We start from the raw sequence: 18,101 nt of genomic DNA, 5'->3' as shown, positions 1-18,101 counted from the left end.
CTAACCAATCCAAAGTCTCAATCTCTCTGAAAGGGGCGGAGCGTACCCGAGCCAGCCCTCGCCGCCGATTGGTGACCGACCGCAGGGTGGCAGGGGAGGTGCCCTTACGCGGATTGGAGAGGGCAGCGATGGGGCGGAGTTCAAGCTCCGATTAGTCCGCGCTCCGTGGCGGGCTTGGCGATTGGACGCTGGCGCTGTCAGCCGTGCGCGGACCGGGGCGGGGCGGGGCGGGGCGGGGCGGGGCGGGCGGTGCCCCAGGCTGGGCGAGGGGCCGGGTGCGGGGCCGCTGGCCGGGAGGCTGAGGCGGCGTCATGTCTTCCGAAGTGTCCGCGCGCCGCGACGCCAAGAAGCTGGTGCGCTCCCCCAGCGGCCTGCGCATGGTGCCCGAGCACCGCGCCTTCGGAAGCCCGTTCGGCCTGGAGGAGCCGCAGTGGGTCCCGGACAAGGAGGTGGGTGGCCGTCGCCCCGTCCCGCGCCTCCGACCTGCCCCGCCGCCCCACCGTCCCGGCCCGGCCCCGCGGGCTTCCAGGCTCCCGCGACGCCCCCTCCGCCTCCGGGCGGCCCCTTCCCCAGCCGGCCCCCGCCCCGCTCTCTCCCAAGTTGGCCGCATCCCCGGGCCGCCGCCTCAGGCTCCTGCGCCCGCGGGGAGGGCGGGAGGCGCGCGGGGTCCCGGTGCGGGGGTCCTGTCAGGGCAGGAGGCCCTGCACCTGTCCAGGGCGGGCGCCGGGAGGCAGGACGGGGGCGCAGGCTGGTCCCAGGGGTGGGTGCGGCCCTGTCCGAGGCCGGTTCGTGCTGGGCTAACGCGTATGGACTGTGTCCCGAGAGCTGGGGCTCGCTCCCGAGAAAGTGGAAGGCGGAGCGCGTTCCTCGCAGGCTCGGTGGGGAGGGCGCGTGCTGTCCGCGGAAACGCTGGAGCTGGCGGCCCCGCAGGGGTCCCTCCCGGGAACCAGGGGAGGCGTCGGTGCCGCGGGCGGCTGGCCGGTTCCGAAGCCACCTCCTGCTCAGAAGCCGGGCCGGGAGGAGGGCCAGGACCCACTCTGCGGGCCGGGCTGCCCCCACTTTCCCTTCGTCTACACCACCCTCCACCTCGGAAGCGAGAGCGCAGTCGCCCACTGGACAGTCTGAAGGAGTGCGGGTGCTGCATCCGTTTCCCATAGGCCCAGACACGGCGGGAGTTGCCCAGGCCACTCCTGCAGACATTGGGGCGTGGGCGTGGGGTCCCTGAGCCAGGCCATCCGCTGGGCCTCCCGCGGGGTTCCCTGTGACCTGATTGGAGGTGCCTTTGCCTCACACCAGCCCCTTGGCCAACTAGGAAGGCCCCGAGTGCATTTAATCCCACTGGCTGTGCGCTAACAGGTGTGTCCAGTTTCTGTTCTGTGGATTTTACCACGATAAAAAAAAAGTTGGGGGAGAAAAAGAATTTTTGTAATATGACTTTCATGCCTAACACATGTTACAGATTCGTTTAATTCCCTCAGGTGAGAGAACTAAGCAGACGTTGGAACTAGGTTCAAGGAGTCAAAGTAGCACTAATTGACTGGGTTCATTGAAGCTTGGTCGGAGGCCTGGTGCGGGGGTGGGCGGCCACAGAGCCTCGGGGACAGGACGGAATTCGAGTGACTCTGGGGAAGTGTCTCAGGCATCTACAGTGTACGGAGCCGTCACCGGTCACTGAGCGTGTCCTGGAGAGTCGAGACCAGTGCTGCTCACCTGTCCCCAGTATCGCCACCCTAAGGAGTCTTTTTAGACACTTCCCCCAGTCATCCTCCTACGACATCTTTTAAAAATTTACATTTAAGTTGACAAGTGAAAATTGTATTTATGGTGTAATGAACTCTTAATAGCACAGAAACACTCCACGTCTGTATGGAGCACGTGAGAAAGTGTGGCCAAGATGAGGCAGAGGTTTCCACCAAAGCACAATTTCTTTCTGCCTACTGTACACATGCACTGATCTTACGGTTCTGTTTTTTAGTTAACCACTGTGTTCCCCTCCTTCATTCTCTCTTCCACAGCCCTTCTGGTGTCAGCTGAATTGTTTAGCATTTTTCCCTGCCTTTCTTTGTGGCCTCTGCTGAGGCACTGTGTGGAAGTCCTGCGGTGACTTCCGGCGGAGTGGAGTTGAAACACTTGAGTCAAGGTGGCGCCCCGGTGGAAGAGAAGATTCATTCCCACGCTGGCGTGGTGGCAGGATACCCCTCCAGAGCCCCCCACCATATTTGGATGATTAATTGGGATCGGAGCAGCTGAGGGAGGTCCTAGCACTGGGTGGGCTTGGGGGACAGAGAAACCATTCTAATGAAGATGGACGTTGTCTCTGAGTTTTGTGTTGTGAATTTTATTGGAGCATGGTCCTACAGGCCAGAAATGACCAAAGACAGTGTTCTGGAGGAACTCAGAACGGGGCAGTAAGGGCTGGAAGATTTGGAATAAAGTCCAGCTTTAGTCGCAATAGCTCGAGGGGACACGTACGGTAACAGTCGCCTGACGTGGCGATGCTGAAGGGGACGCTGAGCTACGCTGTGCTGGCTGCGTGCTTGGGGCCGCTAAGGTGATTGTCGGGAGGTGACTCAAATGTGCAGATAACCAGTTGTGGGCAATAGGTGTATTTGAGGTGGTTTGGAATGGGGAGAGGAGGATTTGGTAGAACTTGGCTGGTGGGTAACATTGTTCTTGGCTTTGTGGCCGTGTGCCGATCGGCATCATCATCATATCTGTAAACGTGTTGGTCCGTTTTCATTCCGGCTCTGTCCTTAGCCAGGGAAGTCTGAATCCAGCCCACTGCACATCTCCCGAATACCAGGTGCCTGACCGGGCTGGTTTATCAGTTTGGGCCCATGAGGGTTATCCCTTTAAAGTGCTGCAAAAACCCCTGGAGAGTGTGTGCACACATGCACCTTTCTCAGAGAGGTGGCCTGCAGCTCTCAGATTCTCAAGGCGCTCTGACGCGGAACCCGTTGAGAATCGTTTCTCCAGTCTGTGCCTCCTCAAGAACCTGTGGGGCAGGGGAGGCGGAGGCGGTGTGTAAAGCTTCGTGCGACACCACTTTGGATAGAGGTGCTTTGGGGGTGTGAAGGAAGCCTCAGATGATCTCTGGGGCTTGTCTGACTCTGCCATCAAATATCCGACACTGACGCAAGGCAGTGGGCTTGGGGGTGGGCGGTCCGGGCGTGCAGCCATCTGGGTTTGTCACAAGCAGCTGAGATCCTGAGTTTTATCCTTAAAATCCTTGCCGCTGTGCACCCCTCCCACCTCCCATCCGTGGTGCTGGCAGAAGCAATGACCGCAGCTCCATGCTGGCGGGTTGACACTTTGATGGATACTCTAGATTCAGAACCAGGGAGGAGAGAGCACGTGGGTGTCTGATCACGAACCTGGACTCGGATGAGGAGAGATCTGAAGTGAGGACTGTTGCTAGAGGCGTCTGGGGCTGTGCAGCGGGGAGAACAAGGGACCCTGAGTTTTCTGTGAGGGTCTCACAGGCCAGGCCGGACAGGGCTTTTCTTTTGCAGGGAGGAGTGGCCAAGGCTAGAAAGAATCAAGCTGGGGAGGTGGGATGGGCCAGTGGAGGGTCAGGACCTCCAGCAGATCACAGAGCTGAGGCCAGAATACAAAAATTAGCTGGGCGTGGTGGTGTGTGCCTGTAATTCCAGCTACTCGGGAGGCTGAGACAGGAGAATCACTTGAACCCAGGAAGCGGAGGTTGCAGTGAGCTGAGATTGTGCAGCTGCACCTGAGACCCTCTCCACAAAATAATGGTAATAAAACACAATTAATAGGGATGGTAGTTGACTCTGTCCCACTTCATCAGGGTCTCAAAAAAAAAAAAAAAAAAAAGTCCAGGTAAGGGAATTGTGTTCCAGTTGATCATGAGGAGAAATGGCCAGTGTTTTCTGAGACAGAGAATGGGAATGTGCAGGGCCTTGCTGCAGGTGGACGAGGGCGGCATCTGTGCTCTCTGGCTCGAATGGGGAGGGTGGTTCTTGGCGGAAGGCTTTCCCAGCGCACTGCAGGGTGGGGGGTTTCAGAATTATTTCCAGGATCTCAGCGCTTGGGCAAAGCTCACCCCTGTGAGGTGCGAGGGACTGCCAGAGCCTCCGCAGGTGTTCTGGGAACCAGCAGCCTCATGAGATACTGCCAGGGACACCGGCGAGCTTCTCAAGGGTCCCTGTGGCTGGCTAAGAGCTTTTTTTTTTTTTTTGAGACAAGGTGTTGCTGTGTTACGGCTGGAGAGCTTTTACTGATATTAGGTAAAACTGAGACTTTCAAGCCACAAAAAAGGATTCCTGGGCGTCCTGTGGGAGGCCAGGCCGCCCTCAGCATAGCCCTCCCAGGATGCGATCATAGTGTCTGCACCTGTCACCGTCTTCAAACTGTCTGACAGCTTCAAATTGTAGAAGACTGATAGTAACGCACGTGTTTCTAGTCCCTGAGATGCAAGTAGATTTTGTCCCTCAGAGGTGAAGTTGACGTCCTCTCTCACACACCCCACCGCAGGGTCCCTGCGAGAGGAGCCAGTTTACAACTCATATCTTCCTTCCTCACGGCCTGTATCCATGTCTGCTCTTTGGATTCTCCTTTGAACTGGGTTTTTAGTCTTACTGGTTCTCTCATTAACTAATAAGTTAAATCTTTGACGTGGATTCCTTTTCTGTTTGTAGGAGTTACGCTCTACCAGTTAAACCTGATTGTCTTTCAATAAAGGTGCATTGATACATGCATTTAAATTGTTTTTTGATTGGCGAGTTCTTGGGGGGCTGAGAATTAGTTGACTGTGGGAGCCCCACCAGCCAGTGGGTGATGCTTCTCACTGTAGTGTGGGAGCTCAGAGTGCGTGGTGGGGCCTGATGTCCTTTGTCACCCCAGCCTCAAAGGGAGGGCAGGCCTCTATGTCCATGTCCGGCCTATGTCCTGAGACTTCGTTTTTTTTATGGTAACTTTTTTTGAACATCCATTTAAACTCCCTAAACTATACTTTCAGATTATATTGACCTTGAGGGTGGAGGCGCTTTTGGTTTCTTGTGTGCTGCCAAACCCCACTCTTTGGGGTGGGCCAGGTGCTGGTTCTGAGGAGCTGCCCTGTGACCCTCGAGGGGCTGTTCCTGTTGCTTTAGAGTGGGGGAGCGGGTCTCGACCTGCAGGTCTCTAAGGAGCTCCGTGCTCTACTGTGGAGGAACGGCGGGTTTCACGATTTCTCTTTTTTGTTTTGTTTGAGACGGAGTCTCACTGTCGCTCAGGCTGGAGCGCAGTGGCGCAATCTCGGCTCACTTCAACCTTCGTCTCCCGGGTTCAAGCGATTCTCCTGCCTCAGCCTCCCGAGTAGCTGGGACCATAGGCACCCGCCACCACGCCCAGCTAATTTTTAGGTTTTATTTTATAGAGACAGGGTCGTGCTGTGTTGCTCAGGCTGGTCTGAAACTCCTGAGCTCAAGCAGTCCTCCCACCTCAGCCTCCCGAAGTGCCGGGATTACAGGTGTGGCCACCACACCTGACCTGGTTTCTTCTTTCATTGCTCGTGGCCATCTTGCTTACCCACTGGGAAGCCTAGTTTATGGCATCTGCCTTGACGGCCTCCGAGCATGTCATCTGGCAGGGTGGGTGCAAGTCAGTTGTGGTTTACTGAACTAGCAGGGAGGGGACGAGTGCCCAGGGCTCTGACTCCTGTAGGCAGCCAGGGGAAGTGTGTTCTGAAATGTCACTGGGAGCCGTCTGCTTGCGCCTGCCCTGGTCCTCGCTCCCTCTTAGCCCCGCTTCCCTCGAGACAGCTCCTTCTGTGTCCATTCAGCTTCCCGCCAAGCCTGTGCTGAGCCCTGCAAGGTGGCCGCGGAGGCCTCCTGTGGAAGTGAGTGCCAGGCGCCCCAGAGAGGCCTGGGCCGAGGCTGCCTCAATGACGCCACTGCACAGAGCACGAGGGCTCCTGGAGAGCACTTGGGCCCCGCCGTCCATCCCAGGGGCAGTGTCTGTCGTTAGCAGGCTTATCTGCTTGGCTTGGGCAAGAGGGTCGGGCAGCAGATGGGTGTTATTAGGGGCACTGCCCAAGCTGACCCTGCCTCACTCTCCCTCTTCGTCTCTGTGTGTTTGTCACAGCCTGCACCTCTAGCCTTGTGGCCCTCACTAAACACCTTTATTATTTATTTATTCATTTTCCTCACTAAACGTCTTGAGGCCTGTTTCATTGGGTTATTCTTGGAGGTTTTGGTTTCCCCGGCGAATGTGCTGGTTTGAAAGTCTGCTCCAGCCCACCCTGGTGGTGACACGTGTACCTGGGATGTGATGCAGACAGAGGCTGGCATTCCAGACACCGCTGGCCACCTACGGTGAAAACGGATGAATCACACTTGGTTTCTGGGCTTTGGTGTATTCTCCCAAGCTCCTAAAATAGCTGTTTCACTGAACATCAGAGCTGCTGGGTCCAATTAAAGGAGGCGCTGGTGGGAGCCTGGTCTGGTGCCCGGCTTGCTGTGCCTGCGCTTCCTTTGCGGGGCGTGCTTACTGGCGCGGTAGGTATTTGGCAGTAGTTTTACCTTATGTCTTCATCCATTGCTTTATTTCATATTAAATTGCTCTATTGATAATTTTTAAAATTTCTTTCACTAATATCAATAGGAAATTACCTTATTTAAAAATCTATACATCTGAGCTCAAATTGATTATTTAGAGTAATAAACTTCTGGATCACTTATATTTTTTAAGGGAGTAAATCCTAGGTGTGGTCTTTTTTTTTTTTTTGAGACAGAGTCTCACTCTGCTACCCAGGCTAGAGTGCAGTGGCATGAACATGGCTCACTACAGCCTCGACCTCCTGTGCTCAAGCTGTCCTCCCAGCTGTGCCTCCCAAGTAGCTGGGACTACAGGTGTGCACCATCACGCCCGGCTCATTAAAAAAAATGTTCGGGCCAGGTGCGGTGGCTCATGCCCGTAATCCCAGCACTTTGGGAGGCCGAGGTGGGCAGATCCACGAGGTTAGGAGATTCAGACCATCCTGGCTAACACAGTGAAACCCCATCTCTACTAAGAATACAAAAAATTAGCCGGGCATGGTGGCGAGCACCTGTAGTCCCAGCTACTCGGGAGGCTGAGGCAGGAGAATGGTGTGAACTCGGGAGGTGGAGCTTGCAGTGAGCTGAGATCACGCCACTGCACTCCAGCCTGGGCGACAGAGTGAGACTCCGTCTCAAAAAAAAAAAAAATGTTTGTAGAGACAGGGCCTTGCTGTGTTGCCCAGACTAGTCTTAAACTCCTGGGCTCAAGTGATCCTCCTGCTTCAGCCTCCCAAAGTGCTGGGATTACAGGCATGAGCCACTGCTCCAGCAGTGTGGTGTTGTATTTAGAAATTGGCCTTTCAGCTTGCCCATACACAAACTGCACAGTAAATGTGAAAAGCAGTCCTCTTTCACCACTGTCTGCTGAGAATATTGAGAGCGCTCTCCCCTTCTATCGGGCACTGTGGGCCAGGGTCACCACAGAGAGACCATCAACAGTTATTCTCACTGGGACCTGGTGATAATGTGGCTTCGTGTTTGCTTAAGCTCAGAGTTAAAACCCCCGAGAAGCTTTCTCTAGCAGATTCTAGTGGATTCTGTGGCTAGTGGATGTCTGGGGTCAGGGAAGGGGCCACCACACAGAGGCAGGGACTGTGCCACCGCACAGCAGGCAGAACGTTCCAGAACCAACAGGTCCATTCGAGGGCAATGGCAGGGCTGGGCTAAAGCACAATCAGGGCGGGGAACAGCCAGCCAACGCCCACAGCCCGTGGGCAGGGAGCCCCTGGCAGAGCTGCCAGCTGGACTTTGTAGATGCTTCCAGAAGGCTGGGATGGGCCAGGCCTGGTTTCCAAGTCCAGGAAGCAGCTTAAAAGCAAAGGGAAACAAAAAAAGGCTGGTTGTGGGATCTCACAAAGCTCAGGACCTGCCTGCCTGAGTTGGGGCAGTGGCGACATGGAACTCAGCAGGGATGAGGCCCTCGTGCGGGTCACGAGGGGCCAGTCTCGCTGCAGAATGGCGTCTGAAGGGCCCCTGATGTGCGCCACAACTGGGACCTCTGTCCTCCTACAGTGAGCGTACACATGTGGCTGTGGACCCCAGAGGACTCCTTCCAGAAGCATCTGCAGAGTCCCAGGACCACCAGACTCTGTTCTGCCAACTAAGCACAGTGGGCACTTGGCACCTGATGTGGACTGTCTCCGAGCCCCCTGTGGAGGGGCTGCAGGCTTCCTGTGCTGCGTGTGTGGGTCCCGCAGGCTGGACGGAGGCCCCTGCCTTTGCACAGTGCAGGTGGCGGGGACACGGTGAGGGTGGCGGCTGTGATGGCGCCGCATCGGAGCAGCTCCTCCGCACCAGCGTCTTCTGGGGCTCAGAGAAGGGGTTGGACTTCCCAGAGGAGGGGTGCAGGGCAGGGAAGAGTCCCCATGCCTGTGAGGGAGAGGATCAGGGCGGGGTGGTGGAGGGTCCACGGCTGGGCCCCCAGACCACAGGGAGGCTGTGCAGCCATGTCAGAGGCACTGGGGGATTGGGCGGCCGCGCAGTCCCCACCCTGGCTCAGAAGTGTTCCAGAAGGTGCTCAGCCCTGGTGACCCCACAGGCCTTGCCTGCCTTGTTGTGGAATCAGCCCCAGCAGTGTTCGCCAGCCCAGAGTTGGGCTGGAACAGTGCCATGCGTGTGGGAGCAGCTTTCCCACGGAGGGGCTGAGCCCTGTCAGCTGCTTGTCGGTGCCAGCACAGCCCGTCTGTCCTTGATGGAGCTCTGAGGCGGCTCTCGCGTTAGATAAGACGTCTGAGCTCTTGTGTGGCTTGGTAATGCTGTGGCCACCTCCAGTCTGCCTCCTTTTCGAGACTTCAGGCCCTCAGTGTATGCTCGCCAGGTAATTCCTGGTCTCGTTTGGGGGCCCCCTCCTTCCCCTGGAAGGGAAAAGGGGGCTCTTCGTGGAGCGAAGGTCTTCTCTTACATCTCTTTTGAGGATTATTGTGCTTTGAACATGGATGATTCTTGGTCAATATTCGGCGGAGTCCTTAATCATCAGAAGCCAAAAGACCCTCCATCTCTCCCAAGAGGACCCCCTTTGATTCACACTGTTCAGTCACTGGTTCATTTAACCCACACCTGTTTCTAGTTCACCACCCGCCACCGAGGTCTCTGACACTGAGGACCAAAGCGGGGTGTGCTTGTCACACCAGGCGGCAGCCTCGCTGGGACCTTCTTGTTTCATCCTTACCAAGGACCCCAGAGCACAAGGGTCGTGTTCTCATGAAGCTGAGGGAGGCGAGGCGTCCTGGGTCCCGCAGCCCCCATGTGCTGCTGAAGGGCCTGTTGGGGAGCCGGTGGGCAGCACCGAGGCCCAGCTTTGAAAAAGGCTGTTCTGGCTCACCAAATCCGGGGACCATTTTCATGGCGAAAGTGTCCTTCACTCTGTTAAAAGAATGCACGGTGACAGATTTCCTTCAGAGCCAGGTCTGAACGTCTTCCCCTTGGATTGGAGTCCCTGCTGTCAGAGCGGGGGAGCTGGCGGCGATGGCGGCGTCCTCATGCTGCACTCATGCTGGCCTCAGGGTCCCCCTGCCATCTGGAATGCGCAGGAGGCGGCCAGGCCAGGCCGGAGCCTTCCCAGCGGAGGTTTGGAGTTCCGTGCCTTTGGTACGGAGGGTGAGCGAGTTCACGGTGACTTCGTCCCGTGGTCATGAGGAGGTTCGAGCTAGGAACCCCCTGCAAGTGGTAAATGCATCCGGCTTGCTGTTCTAAGTGGAGGCGGCAGGCACAGCTGGGACCCACGCCCCTCAGACCACACCGTCCGTGGTGGTCGTGCGCCAGCAGGCACCTCGCCGGGCCGCACTCCATCTGGGGCTGCTGCGAGAAGCTGAGCCATGGAGCTTGGAGGCCTGGCTGGTTTTTCTAAGGAGTTGGCCGGGTGGCCATGGCTGCCCACAGTGGGGCATGACCTTGGGCTTGTGGCCTCCTCAGTGAGGGCCTCCTGGCAGGGGCTGAGAGCCCAGCGTCAGTGGGGGCTTCAGCATACACCACCACGTGTGTGTCTCTGGGTGCTTGGTAAACGTACCCTGTGCTTTGGTGACAAGTTTTTTTTGTCTAGCCAAGTGAAGCAGTGGAAATGCAGGGAGCATCTTAAATCTGTTTTATTTCTAACTGATTGATTTCAATTCCACCTTCACCCTTAGACCGACCAAGCATCTGAGGTGCCGGGGCAGCACCACCTTGCCATGGGGTTTCAGGCCTGCTGTGACCCCTTGGGGAAAGTGAGCCCCATGGCCACCTGCCCAGTTCCCAGGTCTTGTGCTGTCAGAATTCCTGGTGGGCCCTGAGCCCAGTCACCTTCCTGTTTCTGTCCGCCTTTGTACATTCTGTGTGCATAGAACTCTCTTTGCCAACAAAGTCCAGCCTTGTGAGCCCTGGCTTGTGAGTCTTAGAGCTTCTCTGCGCCTGAGTCCTCCAGCTGAGGAAGCATCTTCAGGGCGTCCCCAGACCTGGCGCCCACCCCCGTGACACACACCGGCCTGTGTGTGCTTCAGCTGCTTCCAGGGGTTCCCTCACAGGCGGGGGTCAGGGCATGCACGCCAGGACTCCAAGTAAAGGACCAGAATAATAAGCTTTATGTCTCAGATACCTGGGCTTTTGCTGGCTGGTGCACAACCCCAGAATCAGCAGCTCCCCATGCTCACCTCCTTTGTGAAGTGGGTGCTCGCACAGCCTTCCCTGGTTTAGGGGTTTAGGTTGGCTCCTGCTGTGGGTTTCCTAGTCGCTTTGTGGCGTTGCCCTTTGGTTCCAGTAACAGGACCAGGGCCAAAAAGGCGTTGTTAAGGTGAACTACTGTTGGGTCCTGTGTGGAGGGACCTGAAGTGCCAGGATGCGCGCTCTGCTTTGAGACAGTCAAACCCCAAGCCCACCTCAGGCCCCATGGGTACGCTGGGTGCATCTCCTGCAGGCCTTGGACCAGCCTGCACCCCACCGCATTGGCTCCGGAGCCTGGGCACAGGCGGCCAGTCCACCGTCCTGCGTCACAACCCTGCCTGCCTCAGGCTGCTTGAGTGCGTGGGGAAGTGGCAGGGCCCAGCTTTCTCAGCAGCCCGTGGTCGTGCCCCAGCGACGTGGCGAGTGACCAAGCTGGGTTTTAACGCTTTGTCGTCTCTTTCCCAGTGTCGGAGATGTATGCAGTGTGATGCCAAGTTTGACTTTCTCACCAGAAAGGTGAGCTGAGGCTGCTGAGTGGGAGTGGTGGGAAGAGGGGAGGGCCCCCGACAGGACAGCTGCCCCTTCTGGCAGGGGACGGATGTCATCTTATGGCTCGTTTTTTTTTTGTTGTTTTTTTTTTTGAGACAGAGTTTCGCTCTTGGTGCCTAGGCTGGAGTGCAGTGGCACCATCTCGGCTCACTGCAACCTCTGCCTCTCGGGTTCAAGTGATTCTCCTGCCTCAGCCTCCTGAGTAGCTGGGATTACAGAGGCTTGCCACCACGCCTGGCTAATATTTATATTTTTAGTAGAGATGGGGTTTCACCATGTTGGCCAGGCTGGTCTGGAACTCCTGACCTCAAATGATCCTCCCACCTCGGCCTCCCAAAGTGCTGGGATTACAGGTGTGAGCCACCACGCCCAGCCATTATGGCTTGTTTTGAGTGTCAGCCATGCCCTGTTTCCGTGGAAAGTGACTGTGCTGATTCTGCCAGACGCCATGGGGTGGGGGTGCAGCTTGCGAGGCCTGTGCACCCACCTGTCCCCCGCCTCCCCCGCCCCCTCCGCCCTGTCCCCGTGCCGCTTTGCCCTCGCGAAGTGTCTTGCCCCTAATGTGTGACCAGCTCATGGCGCCCCGAGGCCCGAGGGCGTCCTAAGCAGTGGGACTTGGGTAGTTGAAAGAAAGCTGAAAAAACAGCCATTTGGATCCATGATTTTGAAAAAAGGGCCTCATTTCCCAGGTGAGGCGGAGCCCTGCTGTGTGGTGGGGAGCCCAGGGGCTGGCGTCAGGAGGTGCGCGTGTGCAGCGGCCGGCACTGGGGCTTCGCGTTTAGGCGTGGCCCGGGGAGTGCCAGGCCAGCAGGGGCCACACCCGGGGCCGCTTGTCCCCTGCCCCTCCTCACTGCCAATCCTCCCGCATCTGCCCAGCACCACTGTCGCCGCTGCGGGAAGTGCTTCTGCGATAGGTGCTGCAGCCAGAAGGTGCCGCTGCGGCGCATGTGCTTTGTGGACCCCGTGCGGCAGTGCGCGGAGTGCGCCCTGGTGTCCCACAAGGAGGCGGAGTTCTACGACAAGCAGCTCAAAGTGCTCCTGAGCGGTAAGGACGGGTGTCCTGCACAGTCCTGCGCGCTCCGCCAGCCGGCTCATCGTGTCTGTGGCGATGCTGTGGGCTGTGCACGGGGCGTTCTGCTTCTCTTTGACGTTCTCTCGCCTTCCCTCCCTTCCCCGTTTTCTCCTGGATTCGTTTAGAAGCAGTTATAGAGCCTTCCCTTCTTTTCAGAGACGGAATGTCGTCTAAAATGTTGGTGCTGACTCTGCTGGGCACGTCCATCAGGTGGGAGGGGAGGCCCTGGGCCCAGGCAGCGCCTTCCCCCTTCCCCCAGGTGGAACCCGGCGCCGGCGCTCGGGCCTTTGCGACCACTGTGGCTCCTCGATAAGAGTCCGGAGACCTTTGCCCAGTAGCACGATGCAGACCCGGTTTTCAGCCATCTCTGGGGACCTGGTGTGGGAGAGGGGCATTCTCCAGGGGCTTAGGGTGTGCCTCCCTGGAATCTCTGAGCAACGAGCAGCACCTTCTCCCCACTGCCCGCCCACCTCTGGCCACTGCCGTCCCAGCCTCCTGTCCCCTGCCTGCCTGCCATGGGGTCTGGGACCCCCTGCCTTCCTGCCCACAGCTCCGTCCTGTGTGAAACGGGCATGGTCCATGGCTTTGTTGTGCCTCCTTTCTGCTGTCTTGGTCCTGTCCTGCCAGCTCTTAGGACGTGTGAGCAGAGGGGTTTATTGTTCTTTGATCTGAACTTTGGTGATGAATTCCCTGCATCCTTTGAAGGATGTAAAAGAATTTCTAGGAGCTTTGTAAGCAAGCAGAACCTGTCTAGAGCAGCGCCTTTTGGTTTACCTCTTAAACCCTTGATCCATGACTGCCTTTTTGCTCAGCTGAAGAGGTCCTTAGAACAAAGCTGTGGTTTGTTTCTTGCTGTTTTCACTCTGTCCTCTGTGCGTGTGTCTCCTACTGGTACTCGTGGGAAGGGTTAGGTGGAAAAGAAGCAGACCCTGTTCTCACGTTTGCTTTTGTGTTCCCAAGGAGCCACCTTCCTTGTCACGTTTGGAAACTCAGAGAAACCTGAAACTATGATTTGTCGTCTTTCCAATAACCAGAGGTAAGAACCGGATCCTGCTTGGCACGGGGCAGCGTTGTCACAGACCGGGAGCCTCGGTGGCACTGAGCCTGAGAGTGACCCGATTTGGACGCTTTTATTTGATGTAGATACTTGTTTCTGGATGGAGACAGCCACTATGAAATCGAAATTGTACACATTTCCACCGTGCAGATCCTCACAGAAGGCTTCCCTCCTGGAGGTAAATGCCAGCACGTCCTTTCCTAAGCCAGGAGGGTTTGGTGCCATGTGTGGGTGACAAGAGGGGCGTGCACTTTTGGGATCAGGCAGCCGCCCTGAGGCGCGGGGTCTGCTGGGTTTCCAGGACAACCTGCCTTTTCCTCTTTTGGGGGGCGTGTATTTACTCAGTGGCTTTAGAACTCGCCAGGTGAGTGGAGACTTAAAACTGTAAGACAACAAAGGGAAATTTGCCTTAGCATATCATAATGATTTCCTCTGCTCTAAATGCTCTAATGTATCATTCCGTTTATTGTTGGACTCAAACCAAGGATAAAGCCCCAAATGCAATAACTGAGATCCCCAAAAAGGTCTGAGTGGTGGCTCATCGGGAGCCAGCACGTCAGCCCTCCTCCTGCAGGCGTCTGTGCAGACTAAGCCCCTGATGCATTTCCTGGTGAGCTTTGGCCCAGCCTGGGCCTCTCCACTAAACTCTGCTGACGGGGAGCTCGCATCCCGTTATCTGCAAACTGTGCTGACAGATGCGTGTGCCGTAACTCATGTTGCTTTCCTTCCGTTCTCTCACCGGCTCTTGGTTGCTCCTTCTCGCCACTGCCTGCCCACCTTCTTGCCATAGAAAAAGACATTCACGCTTACACCAGCCTCCTAGGGAGCCAGCCTGCCTCTGAAGGTCAGCCTCTTCCTCCTCTCCGGGGCTTCCTGCATGCAGCGGGTCCGTTCCCCTCGCCACCTGGCTTCTGTCCATGGGGTGGTCCATGCCAAGGTTCTTTGTGAAACCGGAATTCACTTATTTTGGTTGACTTAAGAGAGATGTTGGGTCTGATACGTGGGTTTATAAAGCGTAAATGAAGATACCGCAGCAGATGTACTTTCCCAGTTCTGTCTCGGGGGAGAGTTACCCAGCAATTGACAGCTGTCAGTACCTGCCAGCCCTGAACAGGCTGAGGCCAGGGGGCATGGGTGCTCACCTGCCCTCGGGGCCTCTCCCAACATTGCCCTTCCCACCGAGGCCTGCTGCTCCCCAGCTCAATGTGGCCTCCTGGGACCCCTGACTCTCCTGGCACTACTGTCAGCCTCCTGAATGATGAGGTGAGACGCCCAGGCCAGTGTTCTGTCCTGAGCTCAGGGATGTGTGTGGAGCCGGGATGGCATCAAGCTGGTTGCCTTGAGCAGGCTGCAAGGTATAGACGCCCAGGTGCAAAGGGTAGGGTCTGGAGAAGCGGGGGTCACCACAGGCACCCCTCTCTGGCTGCCTCCTCCTGGGGAGCCTGAGGCTCAGATGAAGGCCAGTGTTTAGGGGCATCAGATGAAGGCCAGTGCCTCAGGAGGCCAGGGCAACACAGCCTCCCGGACTGCTCTCCTGGGCAGACCCTCCCCAGGGCTTCTGGCACTGTGTCCCCCTTGTGGTTTGTGGGGTGCAGTGAGCCCCGCTCTGCCCAGTCTCAGTAGAGCCCCTCAGACCCCAGCACCCTGTCTTCCGGTGGGGGTGGGGACAGTAGGAACAGTCCCCTGACCTGAAGGCAGCCAAGGGGCCGCCTGCCAGCATGGGCCCTGCAGGGCAGGCCACACACTCATTCTTTCAAGGCCAGATAGTAAACCTTTGCTGGTCACGTGTGCTGTGGTGAAGGCGGAGGCGGCTGCAGAAGACAGGGTGACAGATGGCCATGGCTATGATCCAGTGGTGCTTTATCAAGCAAATGCAGGCAGTGAGCAGAGCCATGGTCACCCTGCTCTAGAGCCCAGGCAGGACGTTACACTGACAGGCAAGGTTCCCCAGTGTCGGGGCTGGGGGGGCGTGCCCTAACCATAGATCCGGGCTTATGAAAGTGTGGTTCCAGAGGCCCGGCACAGTGGCCCACGCCTGTAACCCCAGCACTTTGGGAGGCTGAGGCGGGCAGATCACCTGAGGTCAGGAGTTCGAGACCAGCCTGGGCAACATGGTGAAACCCTGTCTGTACTAAAAATACAAAAATTAGCCGAGTGTGGTGGCGGGTGCCTGTAGCCTCCCAGCTACTCGGGAGGCTGAGGCAGGAGAATCACTTGAACCCAGGAGGCGGAAGTTGCAGTGAGCCGAGATGGCACCACTGCACTCCAGCCTGGGCAACAGACTCAAAAAATAATAATAAGCCAGGCACGGTGGCTCATGCCTGTAATCCTAGCACTTTGGGAGGCCAAGGCGGACAGATCACCTGAGGTCGGGAGTTCGAAACCAGCCTGACCAACATGGAGAAACCCCGTCTCTACTAAAAAGACAAAAAAAATAGCTGGGTGTAATCCCAGCTACTCAGGAGGCTGAGGCAGGAGAATCGCTTGAACCCGGGAGGCGGAGGGTGCAGTGAGCCGAGATCGCGCCACTGCTCTCCAACCTGGGCAACAAGAGCAAAAACTCCGTCTTGGGGAAAAAAAAAAAAGTGTGGTTCCGGGGCCTCCCAGGGGACAGCATGTCATAGGTTGCTTAGGCCTCCAAGCGTGGTTGGTGCGCCTCCAACTGCAGCCTTGGCGCCCACTCCACCAACCGGCAGAAGAGCCGGCCCTGAGTGCTGATAGGGAGATGTGTGTCCGATGGAGGGTGTCTCCTGAGAGGTCAGTGATTGCTCACGATGGGGCTTCCCTCCCAAGTCATCAAGTTCATGGGAGGCTGCATCCCATGGGTCTCTTTCAACACCAGCCCTGACTGAAGAGCCGCTCTCTTCAGCAGTTTATTGTTGGAGCAAGTGCTGGAATTGAGTCATTGTCACTGGAACAGCTGGTCACCGCCCAAAGACGGGGAGCCTGGGTCCCAGAGACCAGTCCCCAACGTGGGTGCTGGGTCTGGGGAGGTGGCCCGTGACCAGGCTGGGGTGGCATTTCCCTGGCACTGGGCCTTTGTACTGACAATCCCTCTGTGCTGGCCCTGCTTCTCAACAGTGGGATGGCTGAGGCCTCTGACTCCTGGGTATGAGGCCAGCTGTGACCCTGACCATCTGTTTGGCCTGTCGGTGGCCAGGGCGCTCTCAAGGTGGCCTCCACTCTTCCCCCAGCCCTGGGTGCAGGTGGGCACACTCTGCAGGAGCTAGTCTTGTCTGGGGGTTCTCTGAAGGCAGGAACCACCACAGGCCCCAGGGCACAGCAGCGCCTCAATTAGCCAAGAAGGAGGCCTCTTGTGGTGATGTGGCTCTTGTTGTTTGTCCCGGGCCCTGGGGCACCCGGCTGAGTGTCTTGGTCCCTCTCCCACCCCCCTGTGAGCTTGAGGTCTCCTCTCAGAGGCCTGAGGAGATGGTGTTCCCTGGGTGCTCCTCAGCACCAGCCCTCACCGCCAGGCTACGCTTGGAGCAGCACAAGGTTAGGAAGGTGTCCTGGCCACCGCCTTGGGGCTGGTGGCCACCTGGGCACTCAGGGTCTCCTTTGGGCCATCTTACCTCGTCTCCCTCCTCCAGGAGGCAACGCACGGGCCACAGGCATGTTCCTGCAGTATACAGTGCCGGGGACGGAGGGTGTGACCCAGCTGAAGCTGACAGCGGTGGAAGACGCGAATGTGGGCAGGAGGCAGGCGGTGGCGTGGCTAGTGGCCATGCACAAGGTACCTGAGCCCAGGCCAGGGAGGCTGGGCCTTTTGGCTTAGACAAAAGCTTGCCTTTCCCAGAGGAAGCTCTGTGTCCTGCCATTTGCCCCCTATCTCCACAACCTGTTCCCCTCAGCTGGGGTGCCCACGCCATCTCCCCTGCAATGCACACAGGCTTGGCTCCACCAGGCACAGGACCAAGCAGGCCTCACTGTGTTGATCTTGTCTGATCCGCAGGCTGCCAAGCTCCTCTACGAATCTCGGGACCAGTAAAACTCTACGTGGGGCTGAGCTTGGAGTACATGTGGTCACCAGGACTGAGTCGCTTGGAACAGCAGAGCCTGCTCCTTGCGTACCACAGGGATTAATCCTGCTTGTGCTGGGAAATGCAACTCATGTATTTGGAGAAACAGAAGTGTTCACTTATCTAGTGCAATATGTTCAGTTTATTAATGCTTTAAACAGCTTCATGTTTTAGAATTTGTGTATTGTCAAATACTTAATTGGGGGTGGGAGAGACTGAGCTACACTACTGCTAAACTATTTTTAGCATAATATATACTGTTTTTATGAGTTCCCAGGTTTACTAGAAGGTTCTGGCCCATCAATATTCATTTCATTTAATTCTTCCACAGAACCAGTTTGGGTAGTAGGAACTCAGGCTTCTGGTCTGCAGTGGAGCCTGCTCGCCTCTAATAGCCAGTTTACAGCACTTGCCTTAGCCTGTTTTACAGACTGTCCACTTACCTTGTCACTAATCTGGGGCTTCTGGGCTGTGAGTGATCCTTTGATACTTCACCAAGGGGAATGTGGGGGCTTTGTGTTTTGTACTTTTCACTATTTCACTTTATTAAGATGACTGTACAGCAATTTGTATATAAAGCTTATGATTAAAACCTATTTTGAACATACGGACAAGGCCTCGCCTTCCTGTGTCCAGATCACTTGAACCCTCGTGCCACAGCACAGTCTGGCTCCAGAAAGAAGACTCACAGCCGCCGGGGTGAGACGAGTTTATTGTGCACATTTACA

General features: G+C 56.8%; 1 protein-coding gene across 6 annotated transcripts; it reads left to right on the top strand.

The window, feature by feature from the left end:
- The first annotated feature begins 217 nt into the window (after positions 1-217).
- Positions 218-17,987, top strand: ZFYVE21 (zinc finger FYVE-type containing 21). Of its 6 annotated transcripts, XM_032134643.2 has the most exons (8): positions 221-449; positions 11,142-11,192; positions 12,102-12,270; positions 13,258-13,333; positions 13,441-13,532; positions 14,145-14,198; positions 16,945-17,087; positions 17,307-17,987. In XM_032134643.2, the coding sequence occupies exons 1-8, from the start codon at positions 312-314 to the stop codon at positions 17,340-17,342; spliced, it is 759 nt and encodes a 252-aa protein (XP_031990534.1). In that variant the 5' UTR covers positions 221-311; the 3' UTR covers positions 17,343-17,987. The 6 variants fall into 6 exon arrangements, with proteins under 6 accessions (XP_031990535.1, XP_031990539.1, XP_058285282.1 ...); XM_032134644.2 differs by lacking the exon at positions 16,945-17,087 and having other exon boundaries at positions 218-449; XM_032134645.2 differs by lacking the exon at positions 14,145-14,198.
- The last annotated feature ends 114 nt before the right edge of the window (positions 17,988-18,101 follow it).

Source organism: Hylobates moloch, unplaced genomic scaffold (genome assembly GCF_009828535.3).
Source record: "Hylobates moloch isolate HMO894 unplaced genomic scaffold, HMol_V3 SCAFFOLD_16, whole genome shotgun sequence".
Lineage (NCBI taxonomy): Eukaryota > Metazoa > Chordata > Mammalia > Primates > Hylobatidae > Hylobates > Hylobates moloch.
This window is presented reverse-complemented; position numbering and strand designations above follow the sequence as displayed.

Bases quoted from the DNA above. Each gene is read 5' to 3' on its own strand.
- ZFYVE21 (XM_032134643.2), top strand. From the start codon at position 312: ATGTCTTCCGAAGTGTCCGCGCGCCGCGACGCCAAGAAGCTGGTGCGC. The intron at 12,271-13,257 runs GTAAGGACGGGT...TGTGTTCCCAAG, and splicing joins GCTCAAAGTGCTCCTGAGCG to GAGCCACCTTCCTTGTCACG. The intron at 14,199-16,944 runs GTCAGCCTCTTC...TCCCTCCTCCAG, and splicing joins GAGCCAGCCTGCCTCTGAAG to GAGGCAACGCACGGGCCACA.